The sequence below is a fragment of the Cibotium barometz genome, chromosome 39, assembly GCF_041138505.1.
Source record: "Cibotium barometz isolate CiBa-2024 chromosome 39, ASM4113850v1, whole genome shotgun sequence".
NCBI classification, from domain to species: Eukaryota; Viridiplantae; Streptophyta; class Polypodiopsida; order Cyatheales; family Cibotiaceae; genus Cibotium; species Cibotium barometz.
Genome location: NC_141084.1, coordinates 49,479,635 through 49,506,892, shown reverse-complemented (window position 1 = coordinate 49,506,892; position 27,258 = coordinate 49,479,635). Strand labels below are relative to the sequence as shown.

General features: G+C 46.9%; 1 protein-coding gene across 1 annotated transcript in view; it reads left to right on the top strand.

Moving 5' to 3' along the window:
* LOC147616197 (uncharacterized) overlaps positions 1-27,252 on the top strand; it is a 69,376-nt gene extending 42,124 nt beyond the window's left edge. Inside the window, exons 6-10 of the mRNA XM_086778851.1 lie at positions 7,011-7,082; positions 21,153-21,224; positions 21,377-21,448; positions 26,766-26,837; positions 26,965-27,252. Of these exons, the coding sequence (XP_086634977.1) occupies positions 7,011-7,082; positions 21,153-21,224; positions 21,377-21,448; positions 26,766-26,837; positions 26,965-27,139 (463 nt within the window). The 3' untranslated portion in view covers positions 27,140-27,252. The remainder of the gene's footprint in view (positions 1-7,010; positions 7,083-21,152; positions 21,225-21,376; positions 21,449-26,765; positions 26,838-26,964) is intronic.
* Positions 27,253-27,258: the final 6 nt, after the last annotated feature.

The window sequence follows — 27,258 nt, the reverse complement described above, 5'->3', positions numbered from 1 at the left end:
TTGGTATCACATTTAGCCACACATTTGTGGTAATGAACTTAGTTTGATTAGTGCATGATTGGGAAACCAGTCACATCTACATCCAAAAAGGAGGTCAAACATTAAAAGTGGACCTTAAGATGAATGGCGAGGCTGCCGGGGATGAATGGCGAGGGTTAGTGCGTCGGTGGGATGAGGCGAGGAGATCCCTTTGCACCCGAGGTCGGATGCGGAACACTATCGTGGATGAATGGCAAGGGCCAAGGCTGGCGGGGTGGCGGAGAGGTACGTGGAATAGGAGGTTGTTGCTATAGAAGGTAGGTGAGGAAGCGAGTTGAGGGCCAAGTGAATGAGACGATTTTGGGCTTATTGAGTTGAGTTCGAAATCGGTGGCAACAGAGGCAGATAGATTTGTAGAGGAGATGGTGGAAAGAAAATGGACGGCTTGTGTAGAAGCAATGGAATGCCTCGGTGTAGTGGGTGGAGACGAAGGACAGTGGTGATGTGGGAATCTCTCAGAGCAAGAGATAGTAATGGACGAAAATGTAGAGCTGGATGGTACGAGGGTTGGGAGCCAGCAGAGCAATGGTGGTGGCAGAGAGCTCGGATGGTGGGATACCTGTGATACGAGTATCGGAGTGGCAATGGAGGAATAAATTCTTGGGGGGGGCCAATGAGGTGGGCGATGTAAGCTGAGGTGAGCCGCTGTCCATTGGTGTTACCTATCCTATTGGCTACGACAATTGTCTCTGTGATGTTAGATTATCTGATTTCTCGGGAGTCGGATTGAGGGATTGTTATGTTCCTCATGACTTTGGTTCGAGTTGGTGTGTTTTTAGTTCTAGTGAGACCGTTGTAGGGACAATGGCTACAAACTTAGTCGGTTCCTATGGCAGAGTTATGAGTGGAAAGTGCATGAATAGTGAACTAGAATATTTTGTTAGATGTTTTTTTTGAGTTTGCTCTGTTTATTTCCAAGACTAGGAATGTCTTCGACTTGGGAGTTAGTTGCTAGTTTACAACATAGGTTTCCTAGTTTTCTTTTTTAGACAGATTTTGTTTCCAAGAGTGGAAACGTTTGAGGAGGGGAAGTATGTTACGTACCTAGTACTAATCTTGAGGATTAGTGGTCTAATCCTCAAACGTTTCCAAGAGTGGAAACGTTTGAGGAGGGGAAGTATGTTACGTACCTAGTACTAATCTTTAGGATTAGTGGTCTAATCCAGCAAGGTTAGGGGAGCCTGAAGTAGGTTGATAGAGGTGGCTAAGGAATAATACCAAGTATATTGGCTATGTACGACCGGATAGTTATTTATAGCAGCACTAGCTGTTAACAATCCAAAAATGGGATTGATCATGGTGAAGGACGTAGATTAAGCAACATAATTAAGGTGGATTAAACCACACTAAGAACTCCATAATAGAGAGAGATTGCACACTCAACACAAGTTCTATTGCATATCTCAAATGAACCATACAATGATATAGGCTCTCTAGCCTTATCCCACTTTACATGTCATCATCCATGTGGCACTCTCTTTTCCACTTCTTTTGGTCAATACTCGCACACCATACAATATTACATGTGGCATTCCTATCTTGCCACAATATCTTGCACCTCTAGGGTGCTTTCCCATATACACACAACACCACGATTACATCTCTCAACACCCCCTCTTAATCGAGGTGTTCCACAACTCACCCATCACTCATCACCCATATCAATGTAGCATTGCACAAAGGCAATCGCTACCTCTCAACACTCCCCCTCAATGATACATTGGAGTGTCCATCAAACAACATGTGTGCGTGTGTCTACCATCTTAGACACCAAGTCCATTTTCAGCCGACTCACTCACAGCGGAACCACTGAGTCCGATTTGAACGTAGAAGTTCGGGTGGGAACCAACCCATGCACATGCACCTCACATGTGCATCGCTCATGCACACATCACGCAACAACCATTTCGAGCTTCTAGGTGAGCTCGGGCAGGGCGACCCTCATACCATGGGTGAATACACATCTCGTAGCGTGCATAAGAATCTCCCTCTACAACCTACTGCCCAGATGCTTGAACCTAGTGATAGGCACATCCACGATGGTGATATGGAAGAAAGGAACCGGGAGATGAAGGAAAAAATCCTCAAGTTTGAGCTGAGGAACATCGATGCTAGTATGGCCAATGACCTCCCACTGCATCAGGCTAGCTGAGCTGCCCACCATCGCTATTGATCTCCCGAGTTGGGTAGCTTTAGTATTTGACTCCTTTGATCTCATCATCATCATCATTGCCAGGAGGCTAGTTGGGGTTTTTCAGGTTGGGGAGCAAGGTTGGGAAGGGGTTGGGCGTTTTGAGCACACATGCTCGGCACGGTTACCCATCATCAATTATGGGTAAAAATTACAAACATGCTCCTCACACATGCATCGCTCATGCACACATCACGCAACAACCATTTCGAGCTTCTAGGTGAGCTCGGGCAGGGCGACCCTTGGGTGAATACACATCTCGTTTTGAGCACACATGCTCGGGCACGGTTACCCATCATCAATTATGGGTAAAAATTACAAAGCCTTTTGGCCAAAGCCGGGCAGCGGACCCTCATGTGAACATCATCTTTGGTTCATATTATCTTATCATATAACCAAGGATTAAATTGAGAATGTGTGTTGTGTGTGAATCTGCCTTTAAAGTTTCTAAACCGAGTCCATGTGAATGTGCCCTTACAAAATTTGAATCTTTCATTTTTTAATGCTTTTGAAAAAAAAGACTTTTTTTGAAATCGCTGCAGGCTGCCAAAAAAAAAAAAGACCATGAACTTTGTAGGTTGTCTTCATTGTATTCTGCAATGTGCCAAACTCCACCACACGCGGTGCTTGCCACTTAACCTTTGCAGGTCTGCAATCAATTAGGACCCCTCTGCCTTTGGGACCCACAAAACAAAGTCGTCGTCTCTCTCTTCACGCTTCATCTTCGTGCTCAGCTTCCATGGCCTATAGCACCTCTGTGCTCACCATAGCTACTGCTTGCTCTTCTCAGCTTTCTCGCAACCTCTGTGTTGTCGCTACTACTGCTCTCTCATTTGTTTCCGTTTAGATCTTTCTCTCCTCGTTTTGTACAATTACCATTAGAAGGAGGTCTTGCCTGGCCTTTCTTAGTACCTCTTGTTCCACCTTGATTGTCTCTGCGAGCTCATTCAGTTGTCAAATCCGGTTGGTCAGTTGGGCGGCCTCGGCTTCGTCCGCCACCAATCTGCCTATGCCTAAAGCTAGCGCACTGACCGTGGCTGCTGTGGTGCTTATGGACTCTTGTGCACTTGCTCATCAGCACCTTTTTGCAGGCAAGCTTGAGGTTAAGCTTGTTTCCCTAATGGAGTCGATGATGATCATTCACCCTCCTTGCAGAGTGTGGGTTTGTTGATGCTCGTTTATCTCTGAGGCCTCTTGACCATTCAAAGTCTGCCCTCTTCTTAGATTTTTTTGAGGCTTGTTTGCGTTGGGAAATGATGAGTGACTGCATAGTTCAGATGAGACTTGCTCTGATACCATGTTAATAATCCAAAAATGGGATTGATCATGGTGAAGGACATAGATTAAGCAACATAATTAAGGTGGATTAAACCACACTAAGATCTCCATAATAGAGAGAGACTGCACACTCAACATAAGTTCTATTGCATATCTCAAATGAACCATACAATGATATAGGCTCTCTAGCCTTATCCCACTTTACATGTCATCATCCATGTGGCACTCCCTTTTCCACTTCTTTTGGTCAACACTCACACACCATACAATATTACATGTGGCATTCCTATCTTGCTACAATATCCTCTAGGGTGCTTTCTCACATACACACAACATCGCGATTACATCTCTCAACACTAGCCACTATATAAGTGAGACTTGGGTTATTATTGTTCACACAGAGTTATTCACTCTGTGGTCTGTGATGGACCAGGATCACCGTCAGGAACATGATTGGACTCGATGGATCACGGATGGTCCACGACGAAGGCCCCAACAGGCAAACGTTGGTGGTATACTAGTGTTGATTGGCATGGTTTGTGGGATTGGAGGCTAGTCTTTGGCTCAGGGGAGGTTTGCGGATGTGAACCTACGGTTGGGTGGTGAGCTAGCTTGCACCCCTCTTAGGGGGTTTGTACTAATAACTTGTGTCTGCGTTTAGGAGATCGGTGGGGTTGTAACAATTTGGCATCATTGGAAAGTTGGCAAGGAGGGTAGCACAAAGGGAGGCATCCATGTCAGGCAAAGCCGAAATGGAGGCTAGACCTGTCAAGCCGAAGCTGGCGAGTTTGGTCGGAGAGAATGAAGTGGTAAGCTCAGGAAGGTAGAAGGGGGAAGGGTCGATGAAGTTAATGGTGAAGGGAGTCGTGGGAGAGGTGGAGGCAGGAGGCAAGTGAGTAGTGTATAGAGGCAGGGGTGGAACCCAGTAGGGTGCGAGTGGAATGGTGTTGAGTAGGTGGGGCGAAAATGGGAATGCTATGCGCGTAGGAGAAACGCGGCCAAAGTCAGAGGGTCGAGATGCATCTCTTTGGCACTACATACCTGCCCTCAGAGCCGACATAGTGCGGGTTTTTCATTTAGACTATTCAGAGATCGCCTATGCCGAGCGAGCTCCTCATAGGGGGAATACTGAGGACAGACGAGGCTGTTGAAGATTGAGAGGAATCTGAAGAAGTGGGTGGGAATTCTACTTGTGGGGCCACGGTTGCCGTCGTAGGAGATGTAGAAGGTGACGGTTGTGCCGTAGAGCCAACTCTTGATGGGGTGGCGGTCATATGAGTAATAATGTAAAAGTTATAGGCAATTTACTCACATTCACTGTACTTGTCTAAACCTTCGATAGGGCCTGTATACAATTTTGGTTCCCAAAGAAAAGGGGATTTGCAATTATTGGATATTCGATGGAACAGGAATTCTTGGAAGCCGTTTGCCATGAGTGTAGGATGAGAGGAGGTGGTAGGAAGAAGAAAATGGAGAGGAATGGAAACCAGTGCGTGAGGCGGTGTACTAGACAAAAATAGGAAGAGCCAAAAAAAAGGGAATGACGACATAGGAGAAAGTGGAAAAGGGCACTTTTTTGGGGATTTTTTGTAAAATTATTATTATCAAGGTGCTGCGGGTGGTGCTGTGCACAAACAGCAGGGGGGAGGGATGGGAGCGAGCTCCGGGGCAATTGATGATCGTGGGAAGCGATTATGGAGATGGGGGAGCAATTGAGAATGAGAAGGAGGTGGCGAGGGAGGCGAGAGATGGGGGTTGAGTAGGCGATGGCCGCTAAAAGGAGGGCGAGTAGGCGATGAGGGGGGAGGCAAGTAGGAGATAGGCTGAAGGGGGCGAGTATGAATGTAGCATGGTCGGCGTGGTGTGGGGCGAGCAGGAGAAGAGGTCAGAGGTGAAAAGGATTAAGAGAGGGCGAGCATGAAAGTGGTCGGGCGAGTCGGAAAAGAAAGGGCGTTGGAGAGTTGTTTTAGGCCAGTATGGGAGGTGGCCAAGAGAAACTGGGCGATCAGGGAAAAAAGTGCGAGCTGGAGAAGACTCGATGGGGATGGCGCTTGGCGAGTAGGAATTTCCAGCAAAGCATGAAGAGGAGGCGAGCAGAAAATTTTGGGGACTTGGCGATTCATGGAAGGAACGTTGGCCATGCTAGTAAGGAAAGTAGCATGGGTGCGGTGGCATGGCGATGATGAAACAGGTGAGTATGACCAAGTGGGGAGTGGTAGGGAATGTGGCAACGAACAGGTGGAGGAAGGCAAGTGTAAAAAATATGAGGGAGGCGAGTATGAATTTTTGAGCAAGGCGAGCGATTTTGAAAATTTGGAAGGTGGAGTCTTCGAATGGTAACCTCCAAATCCAAAGTCTAAACTTAATTAAAAACCTAAAGAGTGCTTATTAATCTGAAAACTTATGAGCACCAATACTTCAAAATAGAAAGCTTAAACCTACAACATAACACGTGTTATTAGTAACTTGGAACCTAAAAAACTGATCGAATACTTACATAAATATCAACATCTTTTAGTTTTAATAGCTCTGTGTGAGAGGTAATTTCCCAAATTTGAGCTCTTTGAGAGAGACTCCAACTTGATGATGTCATTTATTATATCATAAGAATGTGCTCTAACAATATTCACCACCATATCTTGTTTAGGAAGTGGGGATGTCGTAGTATCCAGTCCATACTATGCGTGATGGAGTTGATGGTTTATTGTCTTGTGGATGACTACCATGAGGTTATAAATTGCACATTCTTATAAGGTGAATTTGGGCATGTTCCTGGATTCATCTAGGCATATCGTTATGTTGTATTAGCGGACATGAAAATTTCACATTGTGAAGTTTTTGTCCAAGTTGTAGCCAGTTGATATTGTGTTAATTCTTTCTATCTTTAGTGGTGCATATGCCCTATCAACTACCTTTTATTGTAATAATTCTTTCTATTTGTTATGATCCTTAGTGCTAGGCTTCATTATGGCTGAGTCTGCCCTGTATCTCCGGAGCTCTGACAGAAACTCAGTACACATACCTTTGTATGAATGTATGCTCTTATGTGTGTGTGTGTGTGGGGGGGGGGGTGTGTGTGTGTGTGGGAGCATATATTGATACCAAGTTCTACATGCACTACCGGGCACTGATGACGTTAGTAGGGATGTTGTAGTACCTATGCATGATGGAGTTGATGGTTTATTGTCTTGTGGATGACTCGATGGCCCCAGAAGCACCTTTTGTATTTGTGCCTACATGTTTTGTATTTGCTTCTGCTACACACACGTAGATCTTTTCTTTCTTTATTTCTTTTCCACTAGAATCGTTTGACAATACCGAATTCGTGACTGGCTCCGGCAGCAGTGACTATTGGTTGAGTCGTCATCCTTATTCCTTTTATTGACACTTCTGTATGTTTTACAAAATAAAAAACTTTTTTAAATAATAAAAAATGAGGAAAGAAATACGTTCTACTGTTTTATTGGCTGTAACTTCTATTGATGCACTTCATATCTATCAGGTACCTTGACAGCAACTACTTTAGCGGGGGGATTCCAGCCGAACTCGGCAGACTCAGCGAGCTAACAACATTGTATGTGATGGCAATGATCATGTGACACTATAGCTCATACAAAGCAAGGTGACTTACATTGTGTAAAGGAAACACCAAATGTATAATAATCCTGCCAGGTGAACAGGTCTCAATTCAATTCTAAATGATGCATAATGAGCTGTCTGTCAGCGTGAAGGCCAAGCTATTTGCATAATATTGTGTGCTGGAAAACTGTAGCTATGGTACAAGAAAGAAAGTTCTTTACCTGTCTCTGTAAGCGGCAAAGTATTTTTAAGAGTTGCTATATAGGTAGTAAACCCTTGAACTGATGGATGAAAGTCTAATTGAGAGAAAGAGGGGGACTTCAGAGTAGCACGCTCCTCAGGTTCCATGTCAGGGAGGGTGAATGGCAGAGAATACCGTCGGAAGGCCATTCCTGGTGCTATGAGTCGCCGAGTGGGGGGTTGATGTATCATGTGATTGATGTAACTGGCCAGGGAGTTTGAGAGGCAGCCTAGTCAGCACAATTGGAACAGTTTCCAATGCTGTTGATGTGGCAAAAAACCGACGTCCATAATGATTTCATATGTTTGTGCCTGAAGATGTTGTTTCTACATGATAGAAATACCTCTGTAACACAACTTTTGGACCCTTCCATGTTCTAGAGCTGGCCTCTTAACAAACTCTGAATGGTTTTTTTTTATGGGCATGCTTATCAATACACCTGTTGTAGAGCAGTCACTCTAGAGGCAAGCATCTTCTTGCTAGAAGCAGGCCAGAAGGTTTCTTTGACACTTAGTGATTTGTTGTGAAGTGCTTGATCGCTTTTTCTGTCTTTGAATGTTTCATCTTAGATAACCCTGCAGTTCAGCCAAACAGAGACAAAGTTGAACGCTCCAAATAGACACTGCTTGAGGTACCGCCTCAATATGTTATTGAATGCATAGTTTTGAGTCGGCGCTGATGAAATTCTTCTATCAACACTAAGACATGATATTGCATGCTGTCTTATGTTACTCTAGAACTTTACCATCTATTTGTTAGTGCTATCCTCTTGGCTAACGAAGATCATAGAACTTATTATCTCACATGTCAGGTCTCCATTCAATGAAACATTACTTTGGTGCTATTGTAAGATGATCTATGGGGGAGGTGAACACACGTGAAATGTATAATCTTGTTGGAAAGGTGAACTTGACAGGAATTCAAAACTTCTAAAAAATAGGGATGCATGTCTGCAAAGGCCTTTGGGTGAAATTCTTGGCTCAATAAAAGTTAATCTTTCAGGTGCATTTTCTTGTTGGGGCAGCATGGTACATCTGACCGCAACAAGTACAACACCAGGGGAATACCTGATGGGAAAGCACTGAAGATTTGGAGAAGTGGCCAGAAAGTATAGGTGTATGCAGCCAAAGCAGAGGAACAGAAAGGATAAATTTGTTCAACGTAGGAGGAGGGCTAGAAGGCACCAAATTGCTTCTCAGATTGAAGCCAATGTGTAAAAAATCAGGAAAAGAGCAGGGCTGATAATGGGTGTACAAAGTAAGCTGGTATGCTAAGCAGTGGGTGGTTTCTCATTGTGAGCTGGCCCTACCAAGAAGCTTGGCTTGTAGGGATAGGGGGCACCAAAAATTAAAATAGGTCTCCAAGAGATGCCCATGGGCCCTTTGATAAAACAAGAGAAGGGCTGAAAGCTGCTAGTGTGTGAACTGTGCTGGCCTACCAAGCAATGTGTGGTTGCCCAATAATGAGTTGGGCTATCAAGCATAGTATAGGACTACCAAAGCAAGAGCTATGCCAAAGGTGAGGGTCGATTTTATTCAGGAAATACATGAATGTCGTTCATAGAGCAAGGACAGAACACTCTTGATGATAATTGATAGAGTCACGAACGGATCCTCCTTCAACCTAATGGATCCTGAGAGCTTCAAGCTGAATAATTATACATTAGAGGATTATCAAAGGACACCATAGTCTTTCCCACTTTGTGATCTAAAAGACTTTTGTTTGATCTTTTGTCTTTTGAACCTGAAAGTAAAAAAATCTGAACAAACAAATCTAAAGGGAAAGATAGCATAAATGCACCCTTCTAGGGAGCCTTGAAGCAAGTAGCCCTAATATGCACCAGAAAATTCAGGTCCCACGTTCTTGTTTGCTTAGTGACTTCCTTTTATGCAAATATCATGTCAGCCTTTGTAACAAGGAGCAAACCTATTCATGGGGGCTGATGTGGGATTCTTTAACATACTGCCAGAAGCTGTCTTCATTCTTCTGCATAAGACAGTCTTTTCTTTCTGAGTTTCTGACCAAGAGTGAGCTGTCTGTCCATCAGCTGCATATCTGACGTTGCTAATCATGCATCATGCTCGAATTGTCATTTATAGCACATGCCTCAGTAAGGAATTATGGTGGGATTTGGAAGAGGATTCAGAGTGATTATGACCATCATTGATATTGCATGTTTTAAATGGCATTCATGTCTGGAGAAAGAAAGAAAGAAAGATAATATTAATGTCAACAAATGACCCTAAGGGTCTATGAGACAAAAAAGTTAAACAAAGAATACGGAGTCATGGAAAAAACTGAAAAAAAGAAATTAGCTGACAGTGCTGGGAGAGCCAGATCACTGATGCAATATGTCACTACGTGGGGATGAACAGGAGATAATATAACAAGACTCAGCTAATATCTCTTCCCTAGGATGGGAGCTCTCTATGTTGTCGAAGAATGTCCTGGATCTGAAGCTGATGGGTAAAAGTTTGGGATGCTGGGGGTAAGGGGATGTCTAGCCCTTGAGCCCTCTCTGGTGACCTGGGTGCATGGGGCTAAGGATCACGTTTCTGGGTAGCAATCTCTGAAGTGCACGGTGTGCAGAAAAAAGATCTGTAATGGAGATCTGGGAAGGATCTCGCTGGCTCTGTGTCTCGGAGTGCTGCCTCAGCATGACCTCTCTATGGTGGTGAAGCTCCAATAAATATATGCCCAGACATCTCTAATCGTTATACTGCATGATCCTGGGAGAGGGGTCCGGATCGGACTAGCAATGGAATCTTCTCGGATCTCGTAGTAGGATGGGCATCTGAACACGTAAGCTCCTTGTTCTTGACCTCCCCAGTGGTGCATACTTTGCATGTACATGCATCTCGCTGTGCCAGACTGACTCTTGATATGATGAGAAGATACCCTCAACTGGCCGATTGCGAGGTGGGGGGTAGCCTGGGGTATGCGCAGGCAGGGTATGCGCAAGATGGTGTGGGTGTGTGTGGAAAAGCAGGTGTGAGGGGGCGCAGGTATGCCGAAAAGTGGGGGTGCGCAAGGCAGTGTGGGGTGTGCATTGTTCGATATGCCGGGGGTGCACAAGGCCGGGACGGGGTTATGACAAGGAGCAAGAGGTGGTAGCAAAAGGTGGGGGTGCGCAGCCGGGGGTGGCAGAAGGCGGGGTTCGCAAGGGGCCAAGTGGAGGTGGGGGTGCGCAAGGGGTGATGGCCGGGAAAATTCAAGTGGCGGATGTGGGGGTTCGTGCAAGACAAAGGGGGCGAACGGTAGGGCATCTGAGGGGTGCCAAATTGGAGTAGTGGAGAGGGGCGAATGGTGCACAAGATAGATAGTTGGAGGCGGGGTAAAAAGCGTGGGGATCCCTGAAGGGCAAGGCTGGTGGGGGGTGTGCAAGATGGAAAAGCGTGCGGAGGGTGGGGCCGATGGGGAGCCAAGGTGGATTAGGTGAGCCAAAAGAGCGGCCGGTGATGGGGCGCCAAAATAGGAGGAGGGTGAAGGCTGGTGGGGGTGCGCAAGAAGGAAGGTGGCAAAGGGGGGCAGCTGGGGGGACCCAAATTTGGAGGCGCAGAAAAGCATGGGGGTCCCCAAATTGAAACGGGGCGAAAGCGTGGGGTCTCCATTTGTTCTTTTTCTGTTTTCCTTGGTGTGCTCGTCTTTGTTTGTTTGTTTTTTTTTTGGGTTTTTCTCTTTTCAACGCTTGTCGTCTATTTTCTTTTTCCTTTGCGCTTGTCTTCTTTTCTTGTTTTTTTTTTTCTTTGCGCTTGTCTTCCTTTTTTTTTTTTTGGTGGGTTAGCCTCCCCATGTAAGGAGGGGGACTAGGGAAGAAGGGTGTGGGAGGTAGGAACCCCGGGTGGCCGATACAATTTGAGACGAGAGCTGTTGACCAACGGAAGTGCTTGCCTATCCAAAGTGTGGAGCTTGTAGCATGAGAGATCCCCTGCAGCCTGGAGCCAGTCCAGGAGCTTTGAGTCTTCCCCATAAGGCACTATGCCTTCCTCCATTGGCATGGGTGCAACCACCGCACCCCACACTGCTTGGTCTGGAGTCTGGACCTTCTTCAAGCTTGAAATCTTTTTGGCCATGGGTCTGAGGTATCCACAACCTATCGGTACCCCAGTCGTGTAGCACACTAGCACCTCGCAAGCATGGTTGGCGAATCAGTAAGGTGTATGCTCCTTTGACTTTTCGGGAAGACGGATGACCACAAAATCTAGAGAGAAGACAATATCTTGAATTTGGATTGGCACTCCCTCCACGAGCCCAAGAGGTGTCACCTCGCGCTGTTTTGCCATCCGGACATAGAAATTGGCTGGTCAGGTGAGCTGCAGACCAGTGGCTTTGAGGGTGAACTCCGGCATTAGGTTGACTCTGGATCCGCCATCCACAATGGCTCCTGAGAGAGTGGTTCCATTGATTTGCACTGTGAGGCGAGGGCGCTGATTGCATGAGCGATGCCCAGACATTTTGCTGCTTGCAGTTTGGCCCGAATCCGTGGCTCACCACCTAGAATCTTTGACCCCTCCTCCAGTTGTGGCATTAGCAGATCCAATTGCACTCGGGCAGTGGGGCTAAATTGGAGCTGTTGGTAGAGTGACATCCCCACCTTGGTTTCCTTAAGTAGGTCGGCCATGGAAGCTGTTGAAGGTGCAGAGTGGGGAGTCACAGCGGCCTGCCCTCTGTCATTGAACGTGGGTGGCCCCCCTTGAAGATCTTTGAGAGTTTGGAGAAAGGTGTGATCCACCACATGATGAGAGATGTTTGAGGGGACTTCACCTTGCTCCGTTGAAGGGTTTGGTTCTCCAAGGGCCTTCTTTTGAGCACGGGTGACCACACCTATGGTGGGGTGCTCCACATGAGATGAGGGTGTAGAGTTGTTGGGGTTCGGGGACACCCCCAAGGTGTAGGATGCGTGAATTGGCACCAAGGGGAAGGTGTCCGCCAACTCAGTAGCACTTCCCACGCAGACCAAGTGAGTGGTGCTGGCGCTTGGAAGGTGAAATCAGTGGAAGCACCTGCTCGTTGCTTTGGGTAGTCCTGGGTGTAGTGATCCGTTGCCTCGGAGCAGTGACGGCACAGGGGTGTCCCTTTTGGAAGGAGACACCGACCTTGCTAGTGACCATACTCTCCACAGCGGTAGCATAAGATGGGACGGTTACAGGGAGCCGGTGGGCGAGCATGCCGGTTTTCTCCTGTGGTGACCGCGAGGGTGGCAGGGGCAAGAGATGGTTTGGTGGGCATGAGGGGGGTAAGGTAAGGGTTAGTGGGTGAGGGGGTGGGGGTGTATACAGGAGGGGCTGGCTGGTAGATAGGTGTGGTTGTGGGGGTGAAAGATGTGTGAAGTGACCGGTGGGGGCAGCTGGCAAAGGAAACTGTTGTTGGTGATGCAATTGGTGGAAGCCCTGCAAGTAGTAACAATCCTTGTCCACATGACCACCTTTCTCACAGAAAGAGCAGTACTTTCTCTGTGGGCACACTTGGGGGGAGTGCCCTGAGGCTTGGCAAATGGCGCACCACATTGTCTTCTTTGCTTCTTGTTGGCTTTTGAGTTCTTCTATATCTCCTTGCTCAGGTGGGCCAAGGTGTTGTCTTCACTTTGTGCCTTGTGAAGCTTGAATGCGTCCAACTCCTATTTGGGTATGGCCATGGGGTCTTCTTGTGATGACATGATCCAAGAGGATGAGGAATTGTTGTCGCACTCAAACATCAAGTGCGCATTCTCCAACTGCAAGGCCAGCTCTTGGAAATCCAGTAAGGTGGTGGGTGTAGGCCTGCTTTCTTTAGTCTTTTGTTGGGTGGACCGGGGCAAGGCTTGCAGCACCCATTGTTTGAGCATGAAGTCACCGGGGTAGGCCGGCAACCGGGACACCAAGACCCTTGTTCGTGTCATCAGCTTTGACTAAACAAGATTCAAAATGAGACAAGACAAAAAAAAGAGAGCTTTATATTGATAAAGATAAGTTTTTACATAGCAGCACTGCTGATTATAAGTCTTGACGACACAAAAGCCTAGCTAATTTAAGATCCTTCGTCTCATTATTACCTGGCCTGAAGGTGCGGAGGAAGGTATCCCTCATGTTGAGCCAGTCCACAAAATGGTCACTTGCAAACTGACTAAACCACTTGTCAGCGGAGCTTTCTAGAGTGGATGGAAATAGAGCCAAGTAGGCGTCCTCCCTCTCCAGACCACGGCTTTTGCACATGAGATGAAGTGTCGCACGAGGTCATCCCAGGTGGAGGCCTTGAACGTGGGAAGCTTGATGTTAATCCGGCCCAACACCACGGATAAGGGTTCTGGAGCTGGAGGGTTGTTCCCGGGGTGACCATAATTCACTGCAGCCATGGGTAGAGGTAGAGGAGCAGGAGGGCTTCTGGGGGGGACAAAGTTGACTGGCTGCTTGCGGCACTTGACAGAGAGGGGACTCTTGATGGGACTGATAGAACTAGAGCTCACCCGAGAACATGTATTGGGCATGCAGAGATGATGAACTACCACAGACTCAAAATTTTGGGAACTCCTGACTCACAAGAGTACCCAGCGAGATCGCCAAATTTTGTGTACCTGTAGTGGACCTGGTTTCCCATCGTGTCGGCACACTGAAGATCACTAGGGTCCTCTCTAGGGTAGTATACCCTAAGGAGTTGGCACAGGCTAGGGAGATGGTGACCTCTCTGTCCCACTCCACTACACACTCACACAAACTCAAGAACGACATACAACACAGGAGCCAAGAGTGACATGCACATGCACAAGACTGAAGGCGACGAGTTTGAACAGCTCAAAACTATGTATTGCATTTGGGATCCTCCCTCAGTACACCAAGGTCTCTCCTTATACAATGGGCGTGGCCCCTTGGGCCATCACGAGCGAAGTGCTAAAAGTGGTCACTAACAGATGCCGTTGGAGTAGAGGCGCCGAGCACAAGTGGGTGAGCACCGCTTCCAAGCGGTCTTACGGTGCCAGGCCTTTCACACCACTTGGCGCTGTGGCCCTTTCTACACCTTACACACGGGATCCCCCCGTTGGCACTACAGGCCACCTGTTTGGCTCTTCCCCCCCCCCTATTGTATGATTTAGCCTCCCAGTTCTTTGTACTGATGCTTGTATTTTGCAGCACCTAGGGAGAGTCTCCCGGGCTGCCATGCTGTATTCACTGCTCTGTCTCTCTTATGAGCAGGCGAGATCTTTTGTAGCCCTACGGGCGTTTTTTATATAACTAATGAAAGGATCTTTTCTTGGAAAAAAAAAGTGGGTAGCTGAAGATTCCCTCGTGTGACTGGTGGTGACCCTCTGGGGTGCCCGCATTTGAGGTTCATGAACTTGGGGATGCCCAATCTTGGGTTCATGAACTTATCGCTTGTTGAGTTACACAGCTAACAAGATTTCTTTAGATTCTCTCTTTGCCAAAGAACAACTCTTGACATGTTATCCAAATTGACCCTTTTCAAGACCACAACCCAATCAGGTTCCGACAATGCAAATAAGAACGATACGCTGAATTCTGAAAAAAAAAATAGTAGTATACATGGAAAAAAATAGCAGTCATGTCGAACTCATACCTCTTTCTTCTCTACCTACCAACTTGCATGCTCTTCGAGGCATGGTTTGATACCACGGTCAAATCCCCACGGATCTCCTTGTAGAGCAATCCTGAAACACAACTCGAAACCTGTAAAACAAAGCCAAATAACGTGAAGGGGGTGCAGGTCTATCTTACCACCCAACCATGACAGCCATGGGTAAAACCCACAAGTCTTGGCTGTCCCCACCGAGCCACGAGCTAAGCTAACTAGCAAGATGCACCGACCAATCTCTACTCCATGATGTCCCATACCGCCACAGAGCTACCCTCGCGGGCCTCGAGACTGCTGTTGGTCTCGGCTGCATGAAGCAGGTGCACGTCTGCACTAGATCTAGGCTCTTGACCACAGAGCTCTCGCAAAGCCTTGCGAGACTCTAACCAATTGACTGACCTTGGCCACTGTTTTATAGGCTCTTGGCTGGTCACCGAGCGTCCACACTTGGGTGCCCGCCCATTAGGGCATCCTCACTTGGGCGCCCGCCTATCATAACATCTCTAGCCCAGCTCCCCAATCAGCCTGCCTAGCTCCAAGCTACCCCAAGCCTCGAAGATAGTCTTGTGTGCGTGCTGCACATGATAGATACACTTTGTGCACATGACACAAAAGCAGGAGTTTTGATTTAGCATAGTTAACTTTTAACCCCGCCACCAAACCATACAGATCAAAGGCTTGCATAAGCTATTGAAGATCTGACTGAGAATTGCGCAAGAAGAAAAAGTAGTCATTAGCATAAGCCCAGCTAACAAAAGGCGTCCCCCCCCCCCAGGCCATGCAAGTGCTGCTCCGAAACCAAAGCATCCATGAATAGCTGTAACGGATGAGTGGCGATAGCATATAGCAAGGCATTGAGAGGATAGCCTTGCCGGACGGAGCGGCCCAATGTCCAAGAGGAAGAGAGAGCATCTACCAACAGGCAGTGGGCAGAGCCATCCATATAGAGCCAATGCACCACATGTTGCATGCAACGACCGAAGCCCAACTAGGCGAGAATATCTGCAATGAACTCCTATCGAATGGTATCAGAAGCTTTCTCAATGTCTACCTGCATGATGAGAACATCTTGACTAGTGTATTTGGCATACTCTATCCCAATGTAAGTATTAGCAATATTATTTGCATGCGAGGCACAAAACCATACTAGGTAGGGTGCAAACGAGCCAGCTGGAGAACCAGCATCTTAGAAACCAACTTATAAACCAATGGCATCAGAGTAATCGGCCGATAGACGTTCACACAACGGTTTTTTAGGGAGCAAACGCAGCAAACCCTTTTTCCATGAGAGAGGCATCACACCAAAAAGCCAGGCATCATTAATCATAGGCAGTAAAATAGGGCTCAATCTCTCCCAAAACTCAACAAAGAACTCAGCTGTAAGCCCATCTCACCCTGGGGATTTCAAGCGACCCAATCGGGCCAAGGCAACTGTCAACTCCTCATCAGTAAATGGCATCTCTAACAAATTTTCCTCATCCGCAAGGAGAATAGGATGCACTCAGCGTAAGAACACATCACGTGCTGTAATTTCATCTGAGGTGGAGGGTCCAGGAGAAGCAAACAAATCAGAAAAATACTGTTGGACAACACCATCAAGCTGCTGCTTATTGCCAGTCCAAGTCCCATCATACTGTTGCACCCTATAAAAGGAATGCATACGTCGGGAAGTGTGGAGGTTGTTAAAAAAAGCCTTAAGAGGAGCAGCGCTTATCTTGCAATGCTTTATGACAAGAACGGACTTGCCATTTGTGGAGTTTACGTTTATCATTGTTAGCCAAGCAATGATGTGCGGATTGAAGGCAGGATTGCTCAACAAAGCAGAAAGGGCACGTTACTGACTAAGATCTCTAAGCTGCTGTAGTTGAGACTTAGCATTGGCCACCCGAGTTCGTAAGCCTCCCATGTAGCATTTGCCATAGTCTCGGATAACATCCTGTATGCCCATGGAAAAACGATCCCATGCTTAGTTGGCATTGACATGCAAAACAAGGCAGTCAATGAGTCCATGTAGCATGATCTGGAAGCACTGATGCTTGAGATAACTATTATTAACCAATAAGAGCCTCTTGCGAGGTAGTGGCACATCCTGTGGTGGGAGACCAAAATACAAGGTCATATAGACCAGGAAATGATCCGACAAGCACATTGAGAAATCCAAGCTCATTGCGTAGGTAAAAGCATCAAACTACATTGCATTCAACATGTACCATCGGTCCAATTGAGCCCAATAGCTAGTGAGAGCATTGTGATGGAAAGCATAGCCAGTGCGACCCGGCATAAGATGCAGCCATAAATCACAATCGCGCAAGGCATCAAGCATATGACCCCAAGCGTGACGTTCCCTGAAGAGCATATGAGACCGATGCGTACTATTGTCCCCTAGATTAGGTGCATTATTAAAATCCCCGCAAAGAAAAGCATGTCCCATCCAAGGGTAGGTTGTCAAACGGTGCCACATTTCAGCTCGCGTAGTAGAAGTTTGCGAGGCATAACCCGAGGCGAACTCATAAATCTCCCCATTAAGCATACATTGAATGACAAGGAAACGGCCTTGCGGATCATTGTACACAACATGTGGCTGCAACTCATGATGTACAAGCATAGCAACACCTGGGAAAGCAGAACTAGCATAGAAAATCCGAAACCCAGCAAAATATCCTTCACGGCCCGCCAAGGAGTGTTGATTGTGTTCCTGCAAACACACTATATGCGGCTTATTGCTATTAATGTAGTCCCACACTAGCCTCCATTTATTTACATGGCAGAGGCCCTGAACATTCTACGTAATGCATTTGAGCGCTATATACATATGTACAAACTGCAAGAAAGTCCCACCACTCAACTCTCAATCTTCATGGCCCACTAGGCTGGGCCATGCACGCACACACAGACACACACACACACACACACACACAGCCACGCATGTGTGCACACTTTTTTTTTTGGTAAAACCAGTTGAAATTGCATTATAGGCTTTGACTCTCCCTCAAAATGAAGATGAACGGAGGCAAGCCAAAACAACCGCAATCTAGTAACAAAACCCAATTGAGGAAGGGTACTCTGTCTTCTAAAGACGCTAAGACGGACAATAGTTCTAGCTCTAGTTTAGGGGGTAAGGAATCCAAGCCTAAGAAAACCCCCGAGGAAAAGGCTAAAGCAAGCTATCTTTCTCGAGAGGTGCAAAGGAAGTACCAATCAGAGAATTGATGTTTCTACTGTCATACTATTGGGTATGGTAAGAACGATTGTCAGAAATGGCAAGTAGAGCAAGCCTCTAAAGAGCTTTTTGTCACAATTTCCATAGCATCTCTTGCTTCTCCAAGACAGCCTGTTACCGCTAATGAGGTTCAGCTCTTACCTTCTCTGCATCCCATGCCATCCGTGGTGTTTGATGCTAAGCAGGAGGGTGAGGCTGCAGCCACACAGAAAAGCCTGATCTGAGCTTATGGCTCTGCCAAGGGCTGCCAGTTTGTAGTTTTTTTTGACATGGGCAGTTCTCAATACGCCATCTCTCCCCAGTTGGCTACCAAAATGAGGTGGAGGGAGGGGGGAGTGTAGGCTTAGAGGAAGAGGAAGGGGCGGAGGAAAGAACTCTAGGAAGAGTCAGAGGCGAGGATGGAGGAGGGGGGGGGGGAGGGCGGAGGGGGAGGGGGTTGGGAAGGCAGAGAGGAAGGAGAAGGGAGCGGTTGGGAGTGATTGATCAGAGAGGGAGGCTGCTGGGAGGGGCTCGTCAAGGGCTCAGTGGGCCTAGTTGGCCTCATTGGAAATTGAGAGTCGGAGGAGGAATCTCGGTGGGGAGGTGGCCTGTAAATCGGAAGGGCCGGAGGGACCCTCACCGTGACTGGAGGGGACCCACCGCCGACGGGTGGGTGTTGTGATAAATGCTCGAAGCGATTCTCTGATAGAAGCGAATCCTCTTGTACTTTGTCAGCTTGGTGCGTGCAATGGTGGCGCTCAGCTTTGGTAGTCGGCTGACGGCCCAAGCGGCGCAGGGGTGGAGGCTTGTTTGCCACTCTCCGGGGCAGCAGGGTCCTCCGCGGTTGCGTCTTGGTGCTCCGTTGCTTGAGAGCCTGCCTCTCTCTCTACCCCTTCGTGAGGATTTGAACGGGGGGGGGGGGGTGCTGGACTGGTGCCGAGGGAAAGCTTTGGCAAGATGGTCCATCTGCTTGCAAATGAAACATTGGCCCGAGGGCCTGAGTACTCCACTCGTTGAATGATGGGGTCGCCCCGAAGCCATGAGATAGATATGACATGAGGCACTGACAATTGTCTCCGGCAAGGCAGTACAAATGTCAAGGGATGGAATCTTGGCCGCTTGTGCGAGGGACGAGACAACAATTTTGGGGGGGGGGATTCCATCACTCTTCCAATGGCTCCACTGATCACTGGGAGAAGATGAAGGTGTTTCTTCCTGAGGTCTGGGAAGCCCGACATGCCAACCAAAGGGTTGGATGCGGGGTCGAAGCTGTACTGCCACCGTGCAAAGAACGCCTGGGCCGTACATAGTGCAACGGGGTTCAGCTGCATAGACTTGATGCGATGCCGCTGGCGAGTTGAACTCAATCTGGTAGTAGCCACGCCCTAGAGGATGAATGTCTTTGATCTTTGCTGGCCCACGGATGAGGCTTGCCCGCAAAAGCTCTCTAAGTTGTCCGCCCGCAGGGTGGCTATCGACAATCTTGCATACTAGAGATGATAGCGAGGAGTTGAAGGTCCGCTTCAGAGAAGGATAAGCAAGTAATGGGGGCCTTGGTTGGGGATGACGGAGCGGCTGCCATGGAGTCCTCCTAAGGGCGAAGACTAGAAAATGCGGAGACTTGCCGAAAGGAGAACGCCCCAAGAACTGACAAAACCTTTCGAAAAGACGGAGGGCAAAAGAAGACGAAGGAGAGGGAGGCAGTTTGTTGGACTGGCGCCGAGGGCAAGCTCTAGCGAAATGGCCTATCTACTTGCAAATGAAACATTGGCCCAGAGGGCTTGAGTACTCCACTCGTTGAATGATGAGGTCGCCGTGAAGGCATGGGATAGATATAACATGAGGCACTATCTCTGGCGAGACAATACAAATGCGAAGGGATGGAATCCTGGCTGCCCGTGCAAGGGACGAGGTAATCGGGGGGGGGGGGGGGGGGGGGGGGGGGGGGTCCATCACTCTCCCAACGGCTCCACCGATCACCGGGAGAAGAGGAAGGTGTTTCTTCGTGAGGCGTGGGAAGCAAACTGTCACTAGGAAGCCCGACACGCCAGCCAGAGGGTCGGACGCCGGGTCGAAGCCGTGCTTCTACCGTGTAAAGAAGGCCTAGGCCATATGTAGTGTAATGGGGCTCAGCTGCATGACTCGATGTGACGTCACTGGCGAGTTGAACTCAACCTGGTAGTAGCCGCGCCCCAGAGGATGAATGTCTATGATCTTTGTTGGCCCACTGATGAGGCTTGCCCACAAAAGATTTATGAGTTGTTCGTGCGGCGCAGGGCGGCTATCGACAATCTTGCATACCAGAGTGGAGGCCTCTAATGATAGCGATGAGCTGAAGGTCTGCTTTAGAGAGGGATAAGCAAGTAACGGCGGCCTCGGTCGGGGATGATGGAGCGGCTGCCATGGAGTCCTAAGGGTGAAGACTAGAAAATGCCAAGACTTGCCGAAAGGAGAACTCCCCAAGGACTGAGAGAACCTTTCGAAAAGATGGAGGGGAAAAGAAGATGAAGGAGAGGCTACGGAAGAGACACTAGGGGGGCCGCCCGGGTGGGGGGGTGGGGGGGCGGCAGGTGAATCGAAGGGAAGGCGCAGGCAGCAGGTGGGGGGGAGAGCTCACAGATCCACGCAACTAAATTTGGAGCTTCTTTGTTCCATGCGTCACCTTTTATACATAGAAAATAAGTTGAATTTCGGCCCTTTTCTGTTCACAGTACGAACTGTTAGATGAAATGATTCCTCTTCATATATTTTCTTTGCAAAGGATCTTTAGGCTTTTATTCTCCACATAAAGACCGGGATTGGAAAGGTCAAAGTAAGCTCATCAAGCCTTTTCTGTCTGTTGTTGAACTGCTTACTTGTTTTTTTATAAATTCACACCTCAGTGCTCTCTCCTTTGAGAGCATATCTCAAATCCATGCCATGAATGAGTGGATATTATTTCAATGATATAATTGAATGAGTACCTTTTAATTGAATGGTTTACTTGAACGAGTTCCAAAGTTTAGGAGTCTTTGTTATAAGATAAGATTCATGTGTTTGGCTAATACAAAGTATTCTTACAGGTGGCTATTGGACAATAATATTTCAGGTTCCATACCGGATATTTTTGGAAACATGAAGAGCCTCTCAGACATGTATGCATGTTTTACACCAGTGACATCATGTTTCCAATTAATGTGCTTTTCATCATGCCTAGTGGCATTAACAAGGCATGTGATCAATATGTGCTATTGCATGAATTCAATGCGTATGTTAAAATAACATGTTTAGTTTTCATTTTTGTCAGGAGAATATATGGAAATAACCTTCAAGGTCCAATTCCAGATAGTATTCAGAACTTGACAAGCATTATGTACTTGTAAGTTATTCCTGAAAACTGTGTCCAATGTCCAACACATGCATGCGTATTTTCATCAGTTTCACTTTGATCTTATCAAGGGTCTGGACATATTTCACTTTGATCTTATCAAGCGTCAGGCATTTTCACTTTTCCTGACATGTTCTAGCCGATTTCAAAAGTAGTGCCTGAACACCTCCTTTTTGCAGAAAAGAGAGTTCTATACAGTATAAATAGACCGTACATAATCATGGCTAGAAGCCGGAGAAAAGAATTCTCATCCCAAAATGCATGGGGAGCTTAACCAATTTGGGGCACAATGGTGCCAAGAGAGTCCTGTGGGGGTCGATGAGAAAAAGATCCCATGATTCCCACTCTTCGTGAAAAACAGTGCGCTTTGCTTGTATACGAGCCCATGTGGCCATAAGAGTATGACTAAATTCTCCCCATATAGTACAAATGCATTGAGTGTTGTATATCTGAATGCCATTCTAGAGCCTCTGTGCACCTGGCCTTCAAATATGCCAAGTTTTGATACCGGCAGTGATCTCTCAAGTGGGATCAATCCCTTGCAACGTTTGGGACACACCTTGGCATATCAATATGGTGGTGTCCAAGCCCTCAAAAAATATCTGTGGACCAGACTGAGTGAACCAGAAATAGCAACCCAGGTAATATAGATGTTTTCTCTCCTCAATCTCTGCATAAGATGAACTATAGAGCCCAAATATCTGCGGACCAGACTGAGTGAACCAGCAATAGCAACCCAGGTAACATAGATGGTATCTCTCCTCAATCTCTTCATAAGATGAACTATAGAGCCCAAATCCTCTGAGCAGCACTACACCCCCATATGCAATGTTGTACTGTCTCACAAGCTACTGGGCATCGTGGGTAGGACGGGTCTGCACCAAAAATATAACTCCACTGATTAATGGGAAGGCCACCATGTAAGAATAACAAAAAGTGGCTCCTCCTGTGTGAGTGCCAAAGTCTGCCAAAATCTCTTTTGAATCAATGGGGTAATGTCATAACTCTCCCAGTGTGCGGTCTGAATGTACGAGTCCTTTGAATCTGTCCAAGGAAAAGGAGCCTGGCATTACGGACAATGTATCTAAAAAAAAGGATGACTTTTCATTGTATTGGTTGCATCAATCCAGTCCCACTCACCAAGATCCAATGAAGCATCCACGGACATCCATAAGCTCCAAGAACCACGAGTCACAATATCAGAGAGAGGGTCAATATGCCAATGCTTCCCTGAGGGACTAACTACTCTCACTAGATGAAGGGGCAGTGCTTGGAATAATCTACTGGATGACAACATCTCATCAATCTCCATCTTGGTTGGATAGGATAAAAAACACGATCTCCCTCCTCATCCTGTTCCAGCAAGGCTAACACCTGTAATGGCACTCCTATCCTGGAGAAAACACCCAACCACCTAGGATGATGGTGATTGTGAAATGTGCCGGTAATCCACTCATGAGTATGGTGCATCAATCTGATTGATCCATCTAAGGCTTCCTCTAAGGTGTTGGGTGAATGCAAGTCTCTGATCCATAGGAAGACTTAAAAGTCTTCCAAGCAATAACTGTTGACGCACATCTCTCCCAGCTTGGCCATTGCATATATCCATATGCACCAAAGGTTGCCCAACCTCATCTCTGATGAGGTCATTTCCACATAGTGGGTTGTCTATCAGGCTAATCCTTTGATCTAGGAAGCCTATGTCTTGTTTGCTCCGGGCTCTGATAATGGCCGCTATAAATGGAGAGGAAGGTGCTGCCCTCAGTAAAGATGAATGTGAGCTGAAGGAAGCGTTTGACTGCTGCTAACTTCTCTGCATTGTATATCCGGATCTACAATATTCAGAATCCCTTCCTGTTTTTGGACATGTAGTAAATCTCCTAGGCAACTCTAGCCCGCGTGTAAGTGTACCATCCAAACCTCACCAGAGAAAGTTGCGGACCATTCTCTACAGCTGGCCAATGCATCCAAAGAGAAAACACCAACATGAGGCAATGAACCAAGCCAGTAATTTGGTTAACTAGCAAGGCCTTGGAGGCTGGGTTCAATCTCCTAGAACTCCAATGAAGAAGTTTCTTCCCTATGCTCATAAGTACTGGTGCAAACTGCTGTTTGGTGATACATCAACCCCAACTTGACACCCCAAATATCTGATAGTATCAATCCAATTAAACCTGCTCTGCACCTCAATTTGCAAGTCAGTTATCCAAAAACCAACATATTTGTGCCAATTAATGAGAGCCCCTGCAGCTAGGCAAAAACTCCTCCAATGCAATCCGAAAGGAACTTAAGCATGTGTGTGATGCCTCGAGGACAGTATCATCAGCAAGCTTAGAGGCCAAAAGCTCGTCCTCACTGCGCAAAGGCATACTCAAACAAGAAACTCCAGCAGTGGAGCGGAGAAAGATGCCCATAGCCCTAGCCATAGTTCCAAACATTCACGAATGCTTCATGAACCAGGTGTTTGCAAACGTTTGACAAAAACGCATATGAAAACTAACGTTTTATTCATGACTTTTGTTTTGGATAAGATAATCGTTTTTTTTTTTGTACTTCCAAGTACGTTTTTTTTTTGCGCTTGTTTTTTCGTGCCCATTGCCGGCTGCAGCTCGCCACACACTCCCATGACTGGTGAGTCATGACTTCAACTCTCAAGTTTCGCATGTGCCATGTATTAATTACAGCATGCCTATGGCTTGACCATTCAAACTGGAGGTATTTGGGAGGCCATGTATGATACTCCACAGAGACTTTAGTCAAACGTTTTCCTACTTTTCATTCTCCTAGATGTTTGACGAATGCCAACAAATGTTTGGAACTATGGCCTGGCATCAATGCGATATAAGAGGGGCTAAGGGGCATCCCTTTTGTACATAACGAGAGATTTGGAAGCAATCATCTCTACCACCATATGCGAGTGATCATACCAATACAAGCATGAAACACCTCTGATCCACTCCCGAGAAAAATTCCATGGATTTAAGGGTTGATTAAAGGAAATCCCAATCATCTCTATCATATGCCTTCTCAAAGTCCACCAATAAGATGGCTAGGGGCTGGTTGCTTTCTTTAGCCCATTCAACTGCCTCCCAAAAAGAAAAGTAATTATCAAAGATGCTTCTTCCTTGAAGGAACTTATTTTGTGTATTGGTCCCTGCAGATTCTGACCATAAGGTGTGACCATGTAATAACTTGCCAGATCTATGACATTGGCATCAACTTTTGCTCCTGCAAGAGTAAAATGTCCATGGGACTTTCCGTGACTGCAGAGTGAAGCTAGTTCTTGATCAGCTATTTCTGAAGGCATGAAAAAACACCTCGAAGTCCCTCTATGTTTCCACGAGACAATCCTTATGAAGACAAGGACCGAAAGTTGCAACTAGATCTCGTGGTCGATGTAGTAGGACCCCCCTTTGAGGTAGGAGCACGTCACACATAAGCGTTGGGGGTTGGATTACCTGAGGAGAGGTCCACCTCTCCTTTCCATTTCGGGGAGAAATCCCTTCCCTTCTCAAGAATGGGAGAAGGGGATCGTAATGTATCATCAACATTACAATCCAGCTGCAATGCATAGTGATGTAGCATCATAGCATGGTGTATCATCATCATTACATTCCAGTTGCAATGCATCCTCATCAGTGTGACAACTCAACTGCAAAATCCTCATCTGTGCAGAATCATCATCATGTGCAGCTAGGGATGCAAAGGGGTTAGGGTTTTCCACTGAATGCTCAGGTGCCGGTGCAGGGCTGGGGGTCCGGGGAGGCCCGCCATCCTAACCACCACCCATCTCTGTGTAGTCTGTTGAGGTGCAGGAGCGGCTGTATGTGAAGTTGTAGAGGGAGACATCTGATGAGCTTGTCCATGCTGCCTCTGGATCTGGGACAATCTCCAGCAAGATGACCCAACTGGTCGGAAATATGGCACTGATTTGATCTGCCAGCAATCTCCATCCTAAATAAAAAATGTGAACCATCCGGTTTTTGTACCATGTTGTAACCATTAGTGATGGATGGGTCTGGAACAATAACACCAACTCGGGGTACCCCATCAAAAATGACCCAGGGACTAGTCGCTGGTGTACCACTGAGAGTGAGTGAGTTATATCATGCATGTCCCCTGGTCGTGCTCGTAAGGCAGTGGGCACTATCATTGTAATCCACTGGCAGTAAGATATGATGGACAGGGTAACTGGACTCTAATAAGACTATTGTCGGTGACCCGGGTAACCTTCGTTGTGTACAGGTCAAATGTTTGGTGTGAATCCTGTGTCCCAAGAACTAGGAGCAACCAGGAAGCATGGGGAGCTTGCATCTTGCATGAGCATTGAGATCTATGGAACATGGTGTAGAGAGGCTGTGGGCAGCCCACATTGGTCAAAGCCAGTGTCCAAGGCAAATGGAGCACAAAATCCCAAATCTGCCAGCGTCCAAAGGAAAAAGGGATTTTTTCCATAGTTTGGGGTGGTTTCACACCTGGTCGTTCAGTACACAACCAGCCCCCAGCACTGTATAAAGGTGCACAAATCCTCATTTTTCCCCATCTTCTGTGCTTGATCTCTGGCAGTCCTAAATGCAGCCTGCAATGAGATTAACATTGAGGAGGTCGCCTACTGCAGCCCTCTACATTGGGAAATCTCTGGCAGCCCACAGCAGCCTGTATAGAGATTAACACAAGACCTTATTGAGGTAAAAGTTCAGTTCAGTCCTTTAGGAAGATTTAGCCCATTCTATTGTACTCATTCTTACTTGCAGCAATGAAAAGCACATACTCCTTTGGGAGGGGGCCCTTCAGTAGGTATTTGCGACCCCATCTGGTGTACTGTGCAACATTTCCATTATTCTCTCTCTTCTTCTCTATTCTCTCCCGTTCTTGCAAGATAATGTACCAGCTTCTCTCTTGTATTCACAAGCCAAAAGCTTCTGCTTGCTACACTCCCCCCTTTCTGTTGATGTAAATCCTGAAGTTGATAAATTTGAAGGGTTTATGTTTGTTTGCAATGTAGATTTCCTCTAAACAAGGTGGTGTGTTGGGGCCCGGGGGGGGGTGGGTGGGGGGATGTTCTTATTTACTGTTGTCATGGCTGTATAAAGAGGAATTGTAAGAGGTGGACTTTTGGAGAAAGAAAGAAAGAAAGATTTTATTAATGTCTATTAAAGACCGAAGGGTCTATGATACCAAAAAGATGAGAGAGAAAGTTGTGTGCTTGTACAGCTACTGTAGGATCAGTGTTTGTTTCATGAGTCTGGAAAAAGAATCCCTTTCTCTATTTTTCAATATACTTAATGGTGAGTTTTTTGATTGACAGGTATATTGGAGACCTGGTTGATGGAGGACTTTTCCCTGAAAAAATAGCAAATCTACGCAATCTAACTGTTTTGTATGTGCTCTTTGTATCGACCTTTGCTTATCATTATGTACAATGTTAGGAGTCAAGCACACTCTCAGATATCAACATGGCCACGTTACTCAGTTATCTTACACTCCTTGGATCTTCTGTAGTGCAGGTCATTGCGCAATAATGGATTGAGTGGTTCTATACCAGCCAGTTTAGACAGCTTATCAGCCCTGAATACTTTGTGCGTCCTTTTGATTGATTCTTTGCTGGCAAACGTGCCCCCCACCCCCCTCCCCGCGCGGCACCTAACGATATTTTATACTATCCCCCTCCAAAGTAAATAAAATAAATCACCTCCACCCCCACCCCCCCGGCAGCCCTCCTCCTTGCACACTGAGGTATCAATGTTCAAACTCACTACCTCTTGGATAGGGTGGGTGATGAGCTGACCATTCGGGCAAGG